The 19,817-nt window shown below is 32.2% G+C and overlaps 1 protein-coding gene across 10 annotated transcripts in view; it reads left to right on the top strand.

Moving 5' to 3' along the window:
* The window catches only part of LOC139511602 (serine-rich adhesin for platelets-like), a 59,088-nt gene extending 39,857 nt beyond the window's left edge, over positions 1-19,231 (top strand). For 2 of the 10 annotated variants that reach the window (XM_071298472.1, XM_071298473.1), the window contains exon 6: positions 17,767-19,231. In XM_071298472.1, coding sequence (XP_071154573.1) covers positions 17,767-17,948 — 182 coding nt within the window. In that variant the 3' untranslated portion in view covers positions 17,949-19,231. Of the gene's footprint in view, positions 1-3,013; positions 3,325-9,387; positions 10,524-14,512; positions 14,883-17,766 lie in introns of those variants that run through there. The other 8 variants (XM_071298492.1, XM_071298493.1, XR_011662057.1 and 5 more) reach the window with 7 other exon arrangements.
* The last annotated feature ends 586 nt before the right edge of the window (positions 19,232-19,817 follow it).

Genomic DNA, 19,817 nt, shown 5'->3' with positions numbered 1-19,817 from the left:
CATTATCATGCATGTTTGGTTAAACTTTCTTGTACAAACATACTAATGGTAAGATCTCAAAATGAAGCTATTTTGTCAGTTTTTATACGACCGCATAAATTGAAATTTTTTTGGTCGTATATTGGTATCACGTTGGCGTCGTAGTCGTCGTCGTCATCCGAAGACATTTGATTTTCGCACTCTAACTTTAGTAAAAGTAAATAGAAATCTATGAAATTAAAACACAAGGTTTATGACCATAAAAGGAAGGTTGGGATTGATTTTGGGAGTTGAGGTCCGAACAGTTTAGGAATTAGGGGCCAAAAAGGGCCCAAATAAGCATTTTTCTTGGTTTTTGCACAATAAACTTAAGTATTAGTTTATAGGAATCTATGAAATTTTAACACAAGGTTTATGACCACAAAAGGAAGGTTTGGATTTATTTTGGGAGTTTTGGTCCCAACTAATTAGGGGCCAAAAGGGGCCAAAATTAAACTTTGTTTGATTTCATCAAAAAAAGAATTATTGGGGTTCTTTGATATGCCAAATCTAACCGTGTATTCAGATTCTTAATTTTTGGTCCTGTTTTCAAATTGCTCTACATTAAGGTCCAAAGGGTCCAAAATTAAACTAAGCTTGATTTTAACAAAAGTTGAATTCTTGGGGTTCTTTGATATGCTGAATCTAAACATGTACTTAGATTTTTGATTATGGGCCCAGTTTTCAAGTTGGTCCAAATCGGGGTCCAACATTATTATATTAAGTATTGTGCAATAGCAAGAAATCTTCAATTGCACTGTATTGTGCAATAGCAAGAAATTTTCAATTGCACAGTATTGCACAATAGCAAGAAATTTTCAATTGCACAGTATTGTGCAATAGCAAGAAATCTTAAATTGCACAGTATTGTGCAATAGCAAGAAATCTTCAATTGCACAGTATTGCGCAATAGCAAGAAATATCTAATTGCACAATATTGCGCAATAGCAAGAAATTTTCAATTGCACAGTTTTTATGAAATATTCTTTGAAAATTGGAGTTATCTTTCTTTGTCCAGAACAGTAATTGAATCAACTTATACCATAAACATGTATATTCACTTTAACTACCAACTAATAAATTAAAACAATCTTTACCATTCAGTGATTACAAGCACTTTTTTTACATTTTAATATTTTATGATGTATTTAAATGAGTAGTTATTGTTGCAAACTCCATTAGAAATTTGAAATGAGATCAGTTTTGGAATAAGGGAAAGGGGAATGTGAGAAAAAAAATTGGGGGGGTGGGGGGGGGAGGTCATTTTTTCTCATTTCTCACTTGCCCCAACTGTTCAGGGTTCAACCTCTGCTGTCGTATAAAGCTGCGCTCTGCGGAGCATCTGGATGCAGTTTAATTTATTGCAAATACATGTAAAAACGATCTTGTAATTATATTAAGTAAAAATTGTTAACATATACACTGACATATTTTTGAATCATTTTAATGTGTTTGAAATTGTATCAAAAGTTTGAATTTTAAGATTATAATACTGTAAATTCAGAAATTAATGCGAGGTTTTTATTATTGCGAAAAATGCGACTGAGTTGTAAACGCAAACGCAATAATTTAAACTCGCATTTTGAAATATTTTATATGAATTTAACAGGATTTTTCTGAAAATCGTAAAAATTAAAATCGCATTTAAGTCTAAAATATCGCAATAATAAATGCACGCAATAATTTCTGAATTTACAGTAACTTATTTTAAATGTTCAACACAGATATGATGATGTTATAGTACATGATCAAGTTAAACAAATCTATACATGTTTATTTATAGTATTAAAATTAGTATGAAATTTATTTTCTTAGTGTTATCAATATTGATTAGCCTCAGGTTACCAGCAGAAAAGGCAGACTTATTTTCATTATGTGGAGCAGGATCTGCTTATACTTTCGGGAGCACCTATGATCATCCCCAGTTTTTTGGTGGGGTACTTGTTGCTTAGTCTTTAGATTTCTATGTTGTGTCTTGTGTATCATTATTTATCTGTTTGTCTTTATTTTTTTGGCCATGGCATTGTCAGTTTATATTCGATCTGTGAGCTTGAATGTCCCTCTGGTATCTTTAGACCATCTTCAACCATTAAACTTGCTTCGAAATTGTGGCAAATCTAGTGGCAAAAATAAAAAAGAACCCCTATGCAAATTTTGAGATACAGACTTCTTTAATTTTTAGCACATTCTCTATAAGGATGCTATACTGATTATAAATTCATCAGAACACATTCTGCTAAATAGAAATGGTTAACACAAAACAGAAGCAGAAGTACCATATAATGTTATTCAACTTAAGCAAGTAACTGCTTGGTGGTCTTGAGGTCACCTCATATGTTGAAGACTATGGGTTCAAATCATCCAGGTTAAACCAAAGATTTTAATATTTGTGTTTTCTCCTCCTTAATTGTTGACTGTTACCTTGTGAACTAGCATGTTAAAAATCCAGCTCAGCATGTTGGTCTAGTACAAAGCAGGGTTGATATTCATATAAAATGTATGACATTTACATGTACATGTTCTCATCCTAAATATGCATTTAATAAATGCCATTGGATGTAAAACAGCCATCCATTATCACCACGAAAGCAAATTAGGTTCTATGAGTATTCTTACTAGGTGTAAAAGTGATATAGGTAAATTTAGCTTTTTTGCAGATTTTTGTTAAAGCAACAGTCACCATGGTATACCAGCTACTAGTATTATAACTTTTTACACCACAAGATCTCTGCTTCTTCTTCTTATGAAAAACATAGAAATATTATCAAAATGTACAATAAAAAATTTAAGGAGCATTCCGCTGAATCATATTCAAAAGAAGATTAGATTTTTTACTAGATTGGTTCCCTGCCCTTTTTCTGTTTGGCTCTGACAGACTCAGATATGCATATCTTGCAAGGGAGAGTACCAGCTTAAGTGTTTAATTCAGTTGAAAATAAAAATATAAAAAGACAAAAAGACGCAAAAGATGATTAGACAATTTGTGTCGTTTTAGATTTTTGTAATGGAAACAGTAGTCATTCAAGATCAGCGATTAAAACAGTGTTACACCGCAAGATGTCAGCAATTGATTCAAGAGAAAAACAGAAAAATATTGGACAGAGAACTTCTTATGCAATGCAGTATTTTTAAATTTTTGAACATGTGAATTTAATCCATAATGAACTTGAGGAATATCAATTTTATATTTGGAAAGCTTGAGTGTCAGTAAGGTTTTAAAATGTACAATTGACTCTCTCTATATATTGTCAAACTTTTTTAATGACAAAATTAATGTTATCTGAAAGTAAAGTCTGACCCAATTGATGTATTTTGCATTATATTTAATCCTGATAACTCAATTTTCAACTTTGTTCTGAAAATGCATAAAGTATTTGCCACTGGACGTTTAGCAAACAGCAATCATTCAAATTCCTGATGATTATCTGAAAGTTGTTTGGATGGACGGTCAAAAATATTTCATATATTTTTTGTCAATCTGATCAACTTTTAAATAACTATGCATATGCGGACTCAAGTTGGGGGGGGGGGGGAGGGCTGGGTCCCCCTTTCGTGGAACCATGACTGGAGTGGGCCCCCCATTAGGTCAGTCAGCGCCCCCTTTATGAAAAGTTTTGGATCCGCCACTGCCATGATAATGATAATTAGGACGACGATGATGATTTAACCAACGCATATTCTGTACGAGAACATGTTGATGCAAGATGAATTGATATGCACTAGACTGAAGCCTTGAGCTTGATTTGTTAACCTGTTAGTTAATTAGGTAAAAGACTATAGAAAGACTTGTTGCACTGTCTGCACAATCTGCTGCTGGACACATCATTCTGACTTTAATATTCACTCCAACTCCTAAATCCTTAGTAGACAAACAGGAAATACCAATTGTCAAGTCCATTCGGTTTTGCCCAGTCAGGAATTGTACCAAGGATCTCCTGCAATGAAGTTAGTCCCCATCTCAAGTCCAAGAAGTAGGTTTTCTGATACAATCGAGTTTTCTGTATTTGATTTGTTTTAAAAGCTGCACTAATTAAGTTCTCAATCAAATTCCTTCAAATGTTGCACTGCTTTAATTTCTATTTTCTAATACACACATGTAACAAAAGAAATCATTCACGTGAGATTTTAGAAAAGATACAAGATTAAGATAAAACAAAATAACTCAAAATGATGTTACTGTTTGAAATACTTTTGATAATTATAGGTTATCATTGATTATCTGAACTAGATTGATTTTCTCGCTTAAGCCGTATTTCCACCGTAAAATTTGAAGTTTTATTAAAATTTCACTGACATTCCATTGGAATAATAGGGTGAAAAATATTCTATATGTATGGGATGAAACTCCAATGGAATTCCTTTGTTTGGAATATTTGTTTTCACTGATCTCAGTGGAAATCCAGTGGGATACCATAGATATTGTCAGGGCTTTATGAGATGTTTTTTTTTATAATGTATCAATTATCATAAATCAGCTTTATGTACATGTATATATGTTAACATTTCTTAGATGATATAAATTGTGAATTCTTAATTCAGTAAATAAATAGTTTATGGAACTAATTTTACACGTGTCAATGACTCATAAATCTATAGTTCTTTTGTTTTACAATCCTGAGATCCAATGTAATTTTAGTTGACTGATGTTTAATGATTTCTTTGTCCCTATTTTTTTGGTTGTTCTTGGAAGAATAACAAGTGCTTCCAAAATAAAAGAATGGTAAAAGATACCAGAGATACAGTCAAACTCATAGATCGAAAATAAACTGACAACGCTTTGGCTAACAAAGAAAAAGACAAACAGACCAATAATAGTACACAAGACACAACATAGAAAACTAAAGACTAAGCAACAAGAACCCCATCAAAAACTGGGGGGTGATCTCAGTTGCTCCGGAAGGGTGAGCAGAGTTTGCTACACATGATGCACCCGTCGTGTTGCTCATTTTATTACAAACCCGGTAAATAAGTTCAGTCTCCACAAAAGCCTAAAGTATTGTTATATCACATGGGCATCGTATCTACATTACTAACGTACACTTATTTATTAGCTACGTGGACAATAGCAAGTTTGTCGTCCACCAAGACATTAACGCGAAGCTCCGGTCAAGCTTCAGTAATTCCCTTTATAATCAACCAAATTTTTTCCGGAAAAGGGGAGGGGGCGGGCCCCCTGCTCCCCCTAAATCCGACTCTGAACATCCCCATAAAAAAACTAGTGACTCAATTGTAGCAAATATTCAAATTGATATATATTTTACTTTCGGATTTCCAACTTTTAGTATAGTCAGTTTCATTGCAAGTGGACTTCTGTTTAAGGTCGAACCGAACTATTAGACAAAGATTTACCGATAAATTTATTCAGTATTGGGTATCGCATATTCAAAATTCTTCAGGGGAGAATCCTATTATTTATTCAATAAGAAGTTTGATTAGGAAAAATATATGATGAGTCTTGAGAGAAATTCATTACTAAATTGAGATGTGCAAACATTAAATTTCTTATTTAGGAACTGGTAAATGGGCTGGTATACCTAAAGAGAGTAGAATTTGTAACCTTTGCAAAAACGGAATTGGAAAAGAATTTCATTATTTGTTCCAATGAATATTTTCACCATTTGAACAACTTAGAAAACAATATGTATTTAGTTACTGTAGTACAAATCCAAGTGAGATAGAAATCAAGTCCAAGAAGTAGGTTTTCTGATACAATCGAGTTTTCTGTATTTGATTTGTTTTAAAAGCTGCACTAATTAAGTTCTCAATCAAATTCCTTCAAATGTTGCACTGCTTTAATTTCTATTTTCTAATACACACATGTAACAAAAGAAATCATTCACGTGAGATTTTAGAAAAGATACAAGATTAAGATAAAACAAAATAACTCAAAATGATGTTACTGTTTGAAATACTTTTGATAATTATAGGTTATCATTGATTATCTGAACTAGATTGATTTTCTCGCTTAAGCCGTATTTCCACCGTAAAATTTGAAGTTTTATTAAAATTTCACTGACATTCCATTGGAATAATAGGGTGAAAAATATTCTATATGTATGGGATGAAACTCCAATGGAATTCCTTTGTTTGGAATATTTGTTTTCACTGATCTCAGTGGAAATCCAGTGGGATACCATAGATATTGTCAGGGCTTTATGAGATGTTTTTTTTTATAATGTATCAATTATCATAAATCAGCTTTATGTACATGTATATATGTTAACATTTCTTAGATGATATAAATTGTGAATTCTTAATTCAGTAAATAAATAGTTTATGGAACTAATTTTACACGTGTCAATGACTCATAAATCTATAGTTCTTTTGTTTTACAATCCTGAGATCCAATGTAATTTTAGTTGACTGATGTTTAATGATTTCTTTGTCCCTATTTTTTTGGTTGTCCTTGGAAGAATAACAAGTGCTTCCAAAATAAAAGAATGGTAAAAGATACCAGAGATACAGTCAAACTCATAGATCGAAAATAAACTGACAACGCTTTGGCTAACAAAGAAAAAGACAAACAGACCAATAATAGTACACAAGACACAACATAGAAAACTAAAGACTAAGCAACAAGAACCCCATCAAAAACTGGGGGGTGATCTCAGTTGCTCCGGAAGGGTGAGCAGAGTTTGCTACACATGATGCACCCGTCGTGTTGCTCATTTTATTACAAACCCGGTAAATAAGTTCAGTCTCCACAAAAGCCTAAAGTATTGTTATATCACATGGGCATCGTATCTACATTACTAACGTACACTTATTTATTAGCTACGTGGACAATAGCAAGTTTGTCGTCCACCAAGACATTAACGCGAAGCTCCGGTCAAGCTTCAGTAATTCCCTTTATAATCAACCAAATTTTTTCCGGAAAAGGGGAGGGGGCGGGCCCCCTGCTCCCCCTAAATCCGACTCTGAACATCCCCATAAAAAAACTAGTGACTCAATTGTAGCAAATATTCAAATTGATATATATTTTACTTTCGGATTTCCAACTTTTAGTATAGTCAGTTTCATTGCAAGTGGACTTCTGTTTAAGGTCGAACCGAACTATTAGACAAAGATTTACCGATAAATTTATTCAGTATTGGGTATCGCATATTCAAAATTCTTCAGGGGAGAATCCTATTATTTATTCAATAAGAAGTTTGATTAGGAAAAATATATGATGAGTCTTGAGAGAAATTCATTACTAAATTGAGATGTGCAAACATTAAATTTCTTATTTAGGAACTGGTAAATGGGCTGGTATACCTAAAGAGAGTAGAATTTGTAACCTTTGCAAAAACGGAATTGGAAAAGAATTTCATTATTTGTTCCAATGAATATTTTCACCATTTGAACAACTTAGAAAACAATATGTATTTAGTTACTGTAGTACAAATCCAAGTGAGATAGAAATCAAGTCCAAGAAGTAGGTTTTCTGATACAATCGAGTTTTCTGTATTTGATTTGTTTTAAAAGCTGCACTAATTAAGTTCTCAATCAAATTCCTTCAAATGTTGCACTGCTTTAATTTCTATTTTCTAATACACACATGTAACAAAAGAAATCATTCACGTGAGATTTTAGAAAAGATACAAGATTAAGATAAAACAAAATAACTCAAAATGATGTTACTGTTTGAAATACTTTTGATAATTATAGGTTATCATTGATTATCTGAACTAGATTGATTTTCTCGCTTAAGCCGTATTTCCACCGTAAAATTTGAAGTTTTATTAAAATTTCACTGACATTCCATTGGAATAATAGGGTGAAAAATATTCTATATGTATGGGATGAAACTCCAATGGAATTCCTTTGTTTGGAATATTTGTTTTCACTGATCTCAGTGGAAATCCAGTGGGATACCATAGATATTGTCAGGGCTTTATGAGATGTTTTTTTTTATAATGTATCAATTATCATAAATCAGCTTTATGTACATGTATATATGTTAACATTTCTTAGATGATATAAATTGTGAATTCTTAATTCAGTAAATAAATAGTTTATGGAACTAATTTTACACGTGTCAATGACTCATAAATCTATAGTTCTTTTGTTTTACAATCCTGAGATCCAATGTAATTTTAGTTGACTGATGTTTAATGATTTCTTTGTCCCTATTTTTTTGGTTGTCCTTGGAAGAATAACAAGTGCTTCCAAAATAAAAGAATGGTAAAAGATACCAGAGATACAGTCAAACTCATAGATCGAAAATAAACTGACAACGCTTTGGCTAACAAAGAAAAAGACAAACAGACCAATAAATTGAGATGTGCAAACATTAAATTTCTTATTTAGGAACTGGTAAATGGGCTGGTATACCTAAAGAGAGTAGAATTTGTAACCTTTGCAAAAACGGAATTGGAAAAGAATTTCATTATTTGTTCCAATGAATATTTTCACCATTTGAACAACTTAGAAAACAATATGTATTTAGTTACTGTAGTACAAATCCAAGTGAGATAGAAATGAAAATTATGCTATCCTTATGTCATGTTCGAGTACAGTATATAAAAACCAGTGTTTGTTTCTGAAAAAAATATCAAAGTATTTTTTAGAGGAAAAAAACATTTATTGTATTTGGTTTTGATGTTATATTGGTTATTCTCATCGGATTTTGTCTAATGCCTAGTCCGTTGCTGTGTGTGTTACATTCTAATGTTGTGTCGTTGTTCTCCTCAGTTTTAGTTTGTTACCCCGATTTTGTTTTTTGTCCATAGATTTATGAGTTTTGAACAGCGGTATACTACTGTTGCCTTTATTTATCAGATGGTGTTTTAATTGAAATTTAAATTTTTGTGAAGCATGATATCATATGTTTGATTTGTATGTATTTTCTCTATATTTTGTCAGTCTCGCCTGCCATCATTTATGTATATAATGTTAGTTTAATTGTTGTCCTCGTGTACTCTCAATGTGTCTGAGGGTTAAAGAATTCGACCAAGATTCAAGTAACTGCATAGTTAAACTTTGGTTCTAGTTTAAATATTTTTTGAAAAAGATACAAGATAATTATTGAGAATCATTTGCAATTATTCATAATTTTGATATTTAGAAGATACCAAAAACCAAGCATGATCATCTCAAGACTATCTAACTTATTTTCGTCGGTGGCTAAAGCTGTAACAAGTGCCAACTTTCTTTCATCAACTAATGTTTTTGATTATGTTTACAGCGCGAAGTAGCTTTTCTGAATACACATTTTTTCTGTCATAACAGCTGAGACCCACCTCTGGGTGCGGGATTTTCTCGCTGCTTTGAACTTGAGTCTACCCATTGGTGGCCTTTGGTTGTTATCTGCACTTATTTCGGGTTGTTGTCTTTTTGACATATTTCCCATTTCCATTCTCAATTTTATTAATTGTGTATTTGCAGTTTTTTGTATTTCCAAAGGCCGTCAAACGAGAGCAAGATTGAAGAAAATTCTGAGTGATTATGTCGCTATTAAAAATTGGAGAGAACGACAGCGAAATCTGAAGAAGTTTGGAAGTCATTTAAAGAAATTTTAAATCGACCTTTTTCATTTTATTCCAGAGTTTTGTACAACATATGGCCGACATAACAGATCTGAAGTAAGAAAGGCTTTCAGGAATAGTGCTTATAATGTGACATGGCGAGCAAGACAGAAGATTTCAAAGAAATTTCGACCAGGTTTCGGATGATTTTTCAGGAAATGTCTGTCCACAACCAGACATTTTTCAATTGTAAAACAAACTTATAGGACGAAATATTTTCAGTCTCTTCCCAGACTTTAGTGGTCGTCGTAACATAATTTAAGTATGGAAGCTGAAAGCTAGTTCTGCGTATGACCAAATATGGTTAAAAGCTAAGAACAAAACAGATGGCGTAACTTAAAAAGAAGGTTCGATAGTATTTCTGTGAATGTAGTAGATATTTCACAATACTTGTATACAGGACTGAACAATGGTATTTATAGTGAAAGATTCACAGACAAAGAGTTACAGAGATATAATTTGACAATATAATATTTATCTTTTTACAGAATTTTGTGTGACTCGAGGACGCCATCAAAGATCAAAATGTCGGAAAGCATTGACAGATAGTGTAGTGGCTACGACATGGAGAGCAAAACAAAAGTTAAAAAAGTTTTTGAGTATAAAGTGAAGAACTGTGGACGAAAAACAATATTATTGAAAGATAGATTTGAGGAGATTTAGAAAAGTAACCGTCTGAATGATGCTACATGTGAAATGACCATGATGTAAAGTGAAACTTGGTTTTTAATGAAGACTGTTTTTTTAATATCCGGATATAAATTTGTATTGTACAGTATTGCAGTTTGGACATCATTATTGTGGCATATGTGTTTACCAGAGAAAGACATTATTGAATTTGCAATACATATATTAGGTCCCTGATGCTTATTCAATATGTTTGCCTCTTCTTTTAGTTATGTAATTTAATGCTTGACTCTTTGTATAACTTATATAATCATGGCATATTTTGAACTGTAATTTTGACTGTTTCAAACAAACATTTATTTTATAGTACTCTATTCTTCCTTGATCATTATCCGATATATGTAATTCTACTCTAGAGTTGTCTTTCTTTTGATCGAAACTTGAAACATAGCTCTATAGAGATTGAAGTCCTACATGTAGTTGTATTATTTGGTCATGTATTGTACACATGGACTCGGTTAGTAGATTAGAATTAAACAACGAAGTATTGCTGCCAAAGTTTAAAAAAAGTAAATAATGTAATACAAATCACCAGGAAATACGAAAAAAAAAGGTTTGAACACAATGATAAACAAAATTATAATCTGCTAACCTATTCCTTGTGAGTTTTGCATTCAAACAAAAGAAAAATGTATTCTGTTCATTTTTTTAATTCTTTTTTGGCAAAAATACGAATAATCGTTAAAAAAATAAATTATTATGTTACAGTTTTTGGTCATAAAACATTCCTGATATCTCGAAGTAAATAGACCAATAAAAAATTCTTGAAATGACATATTTCATATATAATAGTTTTTTTTTACTGTCTTTTAACAAAAGGCGTCATTGCGCATTCCAATAAACATATATTGTATATATGTCGTGTATAAGTTGCGATATTGTACAGGTTATAACATGTACAAAAAAATATTCTACATGTTATTTGTACAATGCAAAAATACAAGTTATAACATGTACAAAAGTACCTCGTACATGTTTAACATGTACAAAATATTGCTTAAAATGGTTTTAACTTGTACAAAATTTAAAAATACTAATATGTTTCTATTATTACATTAACCTCAATAATATTTTCATCATTTTTTTGTTATTGTCCATTTATGTTTGTTTGATACCTTTTTTTATACAGTTAAAGATAAATAGTTTTTATATTTACTTAATTCCTTAAAAAAGGTTTTTGAAATACACATGTCGTCAACAAACATTATTCAGTATTCTCACCTGGTGTTCAAATAGAACAAGACTAAGAAGCAATATTTTAAGCAAGTTGTGTATTCAATAGTACATAAAGTGAAGACCCTCAGACAGTCTGAGAACTTAATTCCGACGATATTATTACTGACACAAACACTGAAACATGCTTCATCAGACAAAAATGAACAAAGCATCGGGTTAGAAACAGAAACAATGGCAAATCAATTAAGTGATGTTAACATGGCTTATGAAGCAAGTTTCAGCATGACATCTACTGATTTAGTTCCTTATAGTTGATTTCCAGTACAGGATTTATAAGGTTCCTCTTCACAAGACTCGTAATTTAACTTTATTCTATTACTGCTTTGTTCGTGACTTCCGGATATATCTGCTCTATAGTCATTATAATGGAGCTCTTCGTCAGACCAATATTTATCTAGTCGGTTTTTAAAGACATTTATGGTTGGGGCCTTAGTGATTTTATCTGGATGTTTGTTCCAGATTTTAGCAATTCTAGCAGAGAATGAGTGGTTTCGGGTATTAGATTGGAATCTTTGATGAATGACTTTGTTGCTTTTTGTCCTGCTACTGGTTCTATGTTGTGAGTCATCTGCCATTTAAAAAAAAAATGAGCTTACTTCCTTGTCTTAGTAGCCATTAATAGTTTTGTAGATTTCAATCATATCCCCTTGTATTCTCCTATATGAAAGTGTAGGTAAGCCTAGTTTTTAGTCTTTTTGGCCTAACTCGTGTTTTTGAGACCTGGTATTTTTTTTTTATCCTTCATTGGATTCCCTTTCCATCAATATCGTTTTTCGTCTATGCCGGACACCATACTGAACTAGCATATGCAACTTTAAATGTGTTTGAAGTCCCAATAAGTGATATGAGTGTGAAAGAGATACATGAGATAGTGCGTAAGTTATAATTGAGTGCATGGAGGGCAATGTTTTGTGCATTGTCAGTGTAAGAAAGGCAGCTGTACTGTAAGTCTGGTAGGTTTAAATTTAGAAGAATGAAAGTTGTGTGCAACTCAAGGTGTCACATGTCTTTATCTTTTAGCAACAAGTAAAAAAAATTTGTTTCGAAAATGTATGAAAATGTAGTATTTTATGCATGCTGTAAATAATGCTCCTTCTTTTGCTTTCGATTATTGTTCTTCATTATTCATCAATTTTAATTTTGCATGTATATTCTGCTTTATTAATATTTTCAGATTTTGTACAGGTTAAACCCATTTTTAAGCAATATTTTGTTACGTGGTACTTTTGTACACGTTATAACTTGTATTTTAACATTGTACAAATTATAACATGTACAATATTTTTGAGCATGTAATAACCTGTACAAAATTTCAACTTGTACACGACATATATATGTTTTGAATGTTCCTTCTAAAGGGTCTTTCGTCCAGCGGCCCAAGATTGCCTTAGAAATTAGAAAAAACAAGAATGTGTCCAAAGTACACGGATGCCCCACTGGCACTATCATTTTCCATGTTCAATGGACCGTGAAATTGGGTCAAAAGTCTTATTTGGCTTTAAAATTAGAAAGATTATATCATAAGCAGCAGGTGTACTAAGTTTCAAGTTGATTGGACTTCAGCTTCATCAGAAACTACCTTGACCAAAAACTTTCACCTGAAACTCCCATTTTCATTTTCTATGTTCAGTTGACCGTGAAATTGGGTCAAAAGTCTTATTTAGCTTTAAAATTAGAAAGATTATATCATAAGCAGCAGATGTACTAAGTTTCAAGTTGATTGGACTTCAGCTTCATCAAAAACTACCTTGACCAAAAACTTTAACCTGAAACTCCCATTTTCATTTTCTATGTTCAGTTGACCGTGAAATTAGGGTCAAAAGTCTAATTTGGCTTTAAAATTAGAAAGATCATATCATAAGCAACAAGTGTACTAAGTTTCTAGTTGATTGGACTTCAGCTTCATCGAAAACTACCTTGACCAAAAACTTTAACCTGCGGACGAACGAACGGACGAACGAACGAACGGAGCCACAGACCAGCAAACATAATTTGGCTTTAAAATTAGAAAGATCATATCATAAGCAACAAGTGTACTAAGTTTCTAGTTGATTGGACTTCAGCTTCATCGAAAACTACTTTGACCAAAAACTTTAACCTGCGGACAAACGAACGGACGGACGAACGAACGAACGGAGCCACAGACCAGAAAACATAAGCTGAAGTCCAATAAAAATTAGGGGAAAAAATGTTATTTTAGATTCTGACATAAATTTGCTCTTTACTAACTATCTAAAATGTATATGAAATATAAAAATTTATTGAATAATTTCATAATAGGAGATCTGTTATTATGTGCACACTTTCTACATTGAAGACTGTAGAAGTTGATTACACAAAACTTGTGCCTCTTTCATAAATCTTGCTGAATTCCCAGGTCTGTACAAATGAGAAAAATATCTTCAATCATTTTCATGATATCAGGTGTACATCTTTAACGTACATTGTATGTGCAATCTTCTTTTGAAGTTTCAGGGATATGGGTTCAAAACTGTAGGAGGAGTTGATTACACAAATTAGTTATCTACTTTTCCCCCGCCCTGCAATCCGCCTGATATCACCATACTATATTTCGGTTTTGGATTCTGTCCAACTGTCAAAAAGGACCAGATTTAAACCTTGTTTATTTACTTGACAGAAAAATTATGATGAAACTGTTTAACGATATAATGGTGTGTGGTTGCCATTACAGCAAAATGCATTGAGTGTGTAGGTACAGGTAATATCTTTGGTAAGCTTGCTTACTATAGCTAAACCGTGAAGTATACTACCCTCCTTTAATAATAGACTAGTCCGACAGATAACCAATGTATCTGTATGTAGGACTAGATTATTCCGAAAGGAGGGTATAGTATACCTAACCTAATAATGATTTCAGGGTTGAGCTATAAATCAAGCTAATTAAAGGTATTACCTTTACCTACACACTCAAGACATCTTGCTGTAATATTTAAAATTTTATAATGACAGCTGATTCCAGGTGGAAAAGTGCCCATCTATTATAATATGTAGTGAATGAATAATTTTTGTCAGTTTTTATAGGTGTTGTAAATTTGTTTCAGAGTTTTGTCTGGCAGTGAGCCCACAAAGCAGGACTATTATTAGAAGGGCATTGGTAAATAGTGTCACTGCAGCAACATGTCATGCTAAAACTAGAATGATGAATAAAATCAGAAAGAGTTGGATGAAAAAACAATGAAGAGACGGACTATGATTGTAAAATTTATATTGTTATACACGAAACATACTGTGAAACAATGATAATATATAAATTCAATATAAATATTATCTGTACAAAATCTTTTACTTTATAGATGCGACTATTAACTTAAAATGAAAGGCTTGGCTTGCATTTATATATGTGACTGTTAACTATTTTTTATACGTTTCATAGTTTTTCATAGTTTGTAAATAAAACAAACAGAACATCAATTTCGTTATTGTATTTTATTAGATGACCTCACTACACTGTAATGCAGCTAGTACTATTCTCACCTCAAACTTTACACTAGACACGTTGGACTTCATGTCAATATCCTCATAGATGTACAACTGTAAAATAGATTTAAAAAAAATGATATGTCAGAATAGGCAAGAGAAAAATAGAGGCGAAATTGCCATTTTAACTTGAAAATGGGAATGCGTCACCGGTCACATGTTTCTCAGAGATGAAAGACTGCATACTTTTTATTATATATTTTTAGAACCATTTAGGGGTCATAAAGATTATATAGATATGACGTATGTTATTTTTTCAGCCTATTAGCTTAAATCAGATAAAAGGATATTTTAAAAGACGCAAATCTATAGCAGCTGCATGACTGACTCACTTTTTGTTCAATATGTAACGTGCAGATGAGATTTTCTCTTTCTTACAAATGATATTTCTTAATATTACATACTAAGTTTCATAATACTGTCAAGAGTACTGTTTTGTCTTATCAAATGTTTCCAGTTTGCTTTAACAGCTTAAAGAAAAATATATCAGTTATTATCAATCTGTGAAAATTTCGGACACCTGCACCTCTAAGAATGTTCTAAATCTGTATCGTTCTTGGTTCTATTGTGTTTACAAAGGCCTTTATAGTGGTTGCACGAAGTAAACCTCGCTTTTGTACTTTTTGTTTGTTCTATTAAATATTGGTTATTACATTACGACATGTTTAATACTGTACAAACCGTTCATGTGCTTTCGTGATGCGCAATCTTCACTTTTGAATGTACTTTTTATAAACTTGTTTGGTTTTTCGTCGTTTTTGTTTTTTGCCATAGTGTTGCCAGTTTTCGAAATATATGGGTTTGGATGTCTTGTTGGTATCAAACTAGTTTTTGAGTTGTTTTGTGCATATTAATTAGTTTTAAATATACCGATATAAAAACTTATTTAAAAACAGTTAAAGATGCAATCAGACACAAGTTGTTTCCTTTTTTCTTTTTCCTTTTCGATATTCAAATTTTGAAACCTGAATCCCCCCCTCAAAATTTTTTTTCACAAAATTTGTTTTTTCCTCAAAATATTTTTTCCTTCGCTCTCACCCCATATGGAATTTACTGACCCCATATATACCGTATTAGGTCACTAGCACACTATGTAACTAATAATATCCTCAATGTTCGCACATTAATTTTGCACGTCTACATTGTTGAGTTGCTAGCGGGTTGCTTTAGCAGTTAAAAATATTTCAATATCTGGTTATCATTTTGGTTTTATGTGTTTAAAAATCCAACTAGCCTATAATACTTAACAAATACAACACTGAAACAGTTAGATTCAAGTAAAAGTAACTTATGTATTACGAACTTTTGTTAAGATTTGTGTAGTATACCCTTCTTAAATAAAATGTATATAGATCTTATGTCTTCATTTAGTTTTGGGATGACTTCTGCTTGTTTTCGGAATTTGTTGATATTCTTTTTGTATAAAATAAGGAGATATAGTATGATTGCCTGTGAGACAACTATCCATCACAATTCGAATATAGTGGATATAAGCAATTATCCACCAAAGACAAAAGTTCAAATGAATTGGATTTAATCAAAAGAGAATCGATAGATACTAGAGGGACAATCAAACTCGCACGTCGATAACAAACTGACAACGACATTGCTAAAAACGAAAAAAAAAAAAACAACATACAAAAAATAGTTCACAAAACACAACATATAAAACCAAAGTCTGAGCAACACGAACCACATCAAAAACTGAGGCAGATATCATTTGCTCCGGATGGGTAAGCAGATCTAGCTCCACGTATTAGCAACCATAGTAATCTCCAGAATATTTCTTTCAGGTTTACTTTTTAAAGTTTTTCTTTATCGTGTACTCTACGATATTGCAACTATAAAATATACAATTGTTGCGTCAATAAACTAATGTTCCAACTCCTTCAGGCAAAGATGACATCGAATAAACGATATTCTTTTAAGGTAACATTTTGTCATTAATCTCCTATCATTGGTATGTACATCTACTTCCCTGGCTTTAAACGTTTGTGTTTGATGAAGGGAAATACATAGGCAATTTATTGAAGAAATGAAAGTTCTTTGTGTTGTGGTGTAAAAGTTTTGACCGCAGCACATTTTGTATGAAGAGCTTCATTTTTAGGCTGTGTGCACGACTGCAGCACTTTTACATCCCAAAAAAATTACAAAAAGAAGCATCCATTTCTTAAGTTAACTTTATATTATAGGCTAATAAGACCATGGAAACAATATATGGTTTTTTCTTCTTCTTGCACTTGGAGTCTTTTTTGTGGAAGCACGTGTCATCACGAATGTAAAATTTCACTTCGATATGAAGGTTGATTTTTGAATGACTCGCGATTGTTGTTGACCAATCAAACAAACAGATTCTCGTGAAACACACACGTAATGTAATTATAAAGTGTTATTTTCGATCAAAAATGATTGTTGAAAAGTTCAGGTAAAGAATAAAAAGGAATCCTGAAAGCAATCCGTTGTTGTATTGTCTGTATATATAGGTAATTTCTTTTCTGGACCGTGAAATTGTTATAGGGTTAAGTATACTAGTGTCCTTTCAGGATAGTATAGTCCTACACACATCTATTGGTTTCTTGTCGAACTAGTCTACTCATAAAGGAGGGAAGTATACCCAACCTAATAATGACTTCACGTTTCAGCTAGCAAGCAAAACTAACGAAACATACTACCTTTACCTACGCACTTAAGGCATTTTGCTGTAAAGCAGTTTACGAAACCGTGATTTATGCTGTTCAAAAGAAGAAAGACCATGCTTTAACCCTGTTGTAGTTTCATTTGTTAAATGACGTGTTTCATTGTTTCGTGTTTATTTCAGGATTCTGCACTGAGAATGGCAATCAGACAAGATCAAGAGTAAAACAAGCTTTACATAATAGTGTTTCGTCAGCAACCTGTCATGCCAAGCAAGCAATAACTCGTAGAAAGACAAAATTTGTTCCACCATTACCTTTACTGTATAGAACTACGCCGAAGATTTGTCAAACAGACGAAAATTGACTGTGTGCCGATCAATTGATATAGTAATCTGGAAAAAAGCTAGATATTTTTGTAAATTTTAGGAGTTTTTTGTTATTAGTGTAGGATATTCATGTATTTGTTCCCCCCCGTGTTAGTGTAGGAATATTATTTATATACCGGTATATGTTTATATAAATGTTGGAATTTTAATAGGCGACGCTTGTTCTGTCCACGTATCTGATTTCTCTCCATTTGTGAGGGGGAAATAGGGGATTCGTTAACATGTTAACAACACCTCGATTTTGGCAAAAACAGTTTACAACATATGCAAAACTGCTGAAAACAGTAAACAGTTTAAATTTATCTCAGATAACAGTAGGCCAAAACAAGTTAACATAAAAAGGTATTGCTCCTTTATTTGTGTCACTTCTTCTTGGTTGAATTGTTGTTTATTTGTAAACCGTTCTGTCAAAGTAAAATTACACTTATTAAGTATGGGTTTTGACTTCTGTATGATGTTGAGTCTGATAGTACGTTTATTTCTAATTAGGTTCTTTAGTTTTGACAAATACAGTCTAACGTACAATAAGAAGCATGGTATCTAAGGCTGGTCCTCTTCCTTGCAACATACGGGTATTTCAGACACCCTTGTTGTCAAGTCAGAGCCAAACAGATAAAGGACAGGGAACAGTCTACGTCGTATCTTTGATGATTTTCTACAAACCTAAATTGAAGGATTGAATTCTTTAATATTTCAATAAATGTCCATAGCTGTGGCGTTATTTAAACGAATATAGTTTGGCAATGCAAGTACAGTTCCAACGCATGAGCTCTAAATTATTTATAATTTGTTTCAATTAAAGCCATTCGTCACTCTCCCAGTGTGTTGTGGTCTAAGTGGGAGGTCTTTCAGTTAGAATTAAACCAAAGTGCAGTGTTATGGTTCTTGTATACTTTTTGAGACGGGTATGCATATTATGAAGCGATTTATCAATTTTAATATTTAGATGCATATGGTTGCTCAGCATGGAACAACTAATAATCGTTATTCTTATTTAGTTTTTATTAAACATTTTGATTTCACAGCAAAATAACTTATGTTGGAAATTGATATATTTGTATTATAGACAATTAGTCCGTTGCGGTTCATTATTCTTGTACAAATCAATGAGTTGCAACAATTATAGTGTATTACTCAAAGTCATATCATATTATTAATCATGCGTCATGAATATTGTAAGACTTATCAAACGTTATGAATCATATTTTACCGAATTTTCATTTGATTGAATAGACTTAGAATAAAGTGTTATTTTGCTAAATCCTTTTTTTTTTGAATTTTGAATTCTCGATGCTCTTCAACTTTGTAGTTGTTTTGCCTTTCTAACTATTTTGATCTGAGTGTCTCTGATGTAGACGAAACGCGCGTTAAGCGAAATTATAAGCCTGGTACATGTACCTTTGATAACTAATTCAACGGTGAAAATAACTGCCATGCTACCAAACTATATAATAGATTATTTTATAATGAATTAAAGGTGATGTGATGTATACGTCAACGAAGTAGTAATCCAAAAAAAAAAAAAAAAAAATATCACTCAGGGTTTTCCCATCTACAGCATCTACACAGAAGTTTGAATTGCCGAGTCCCGCTCAAAGTCTCGTTATGTGTTCCAGACTAAGGGCCCACCTGAAACTATCGTATGGATATGTACAGTTTTTATCAGTTATATACTAGTACATATGGGACAATATAGTATGGATTAGTTGTCATGTCAGATGACCAAGATATGCAAACACGAATATTAACCATATCAGTAATATTATGTTATTTAATGAATAAGGATAATAAGGATAATATTCAAGATTTTAATAACAAACATGGATGAAGTTCAAGATTACTTCAGA

Source organism: Mytilus edulis, chromosome 2, assembly GCF_963676685.1.
Source record: "Mytilus edulis chromosome 2, xbMytEdul2.2, whole genome shotgun sequence".
NCBI lineage: Eukaryota > Metazoa > Mollusca > Bivalvia > Mytilida > Mytilidae > Mytilus > Mytilus edulis.
The sequence above is the reverse complement of the archived record's forward strand: the minus strand, read 5'-3'. Positions and strand labels throughout refer to the sequence as shown.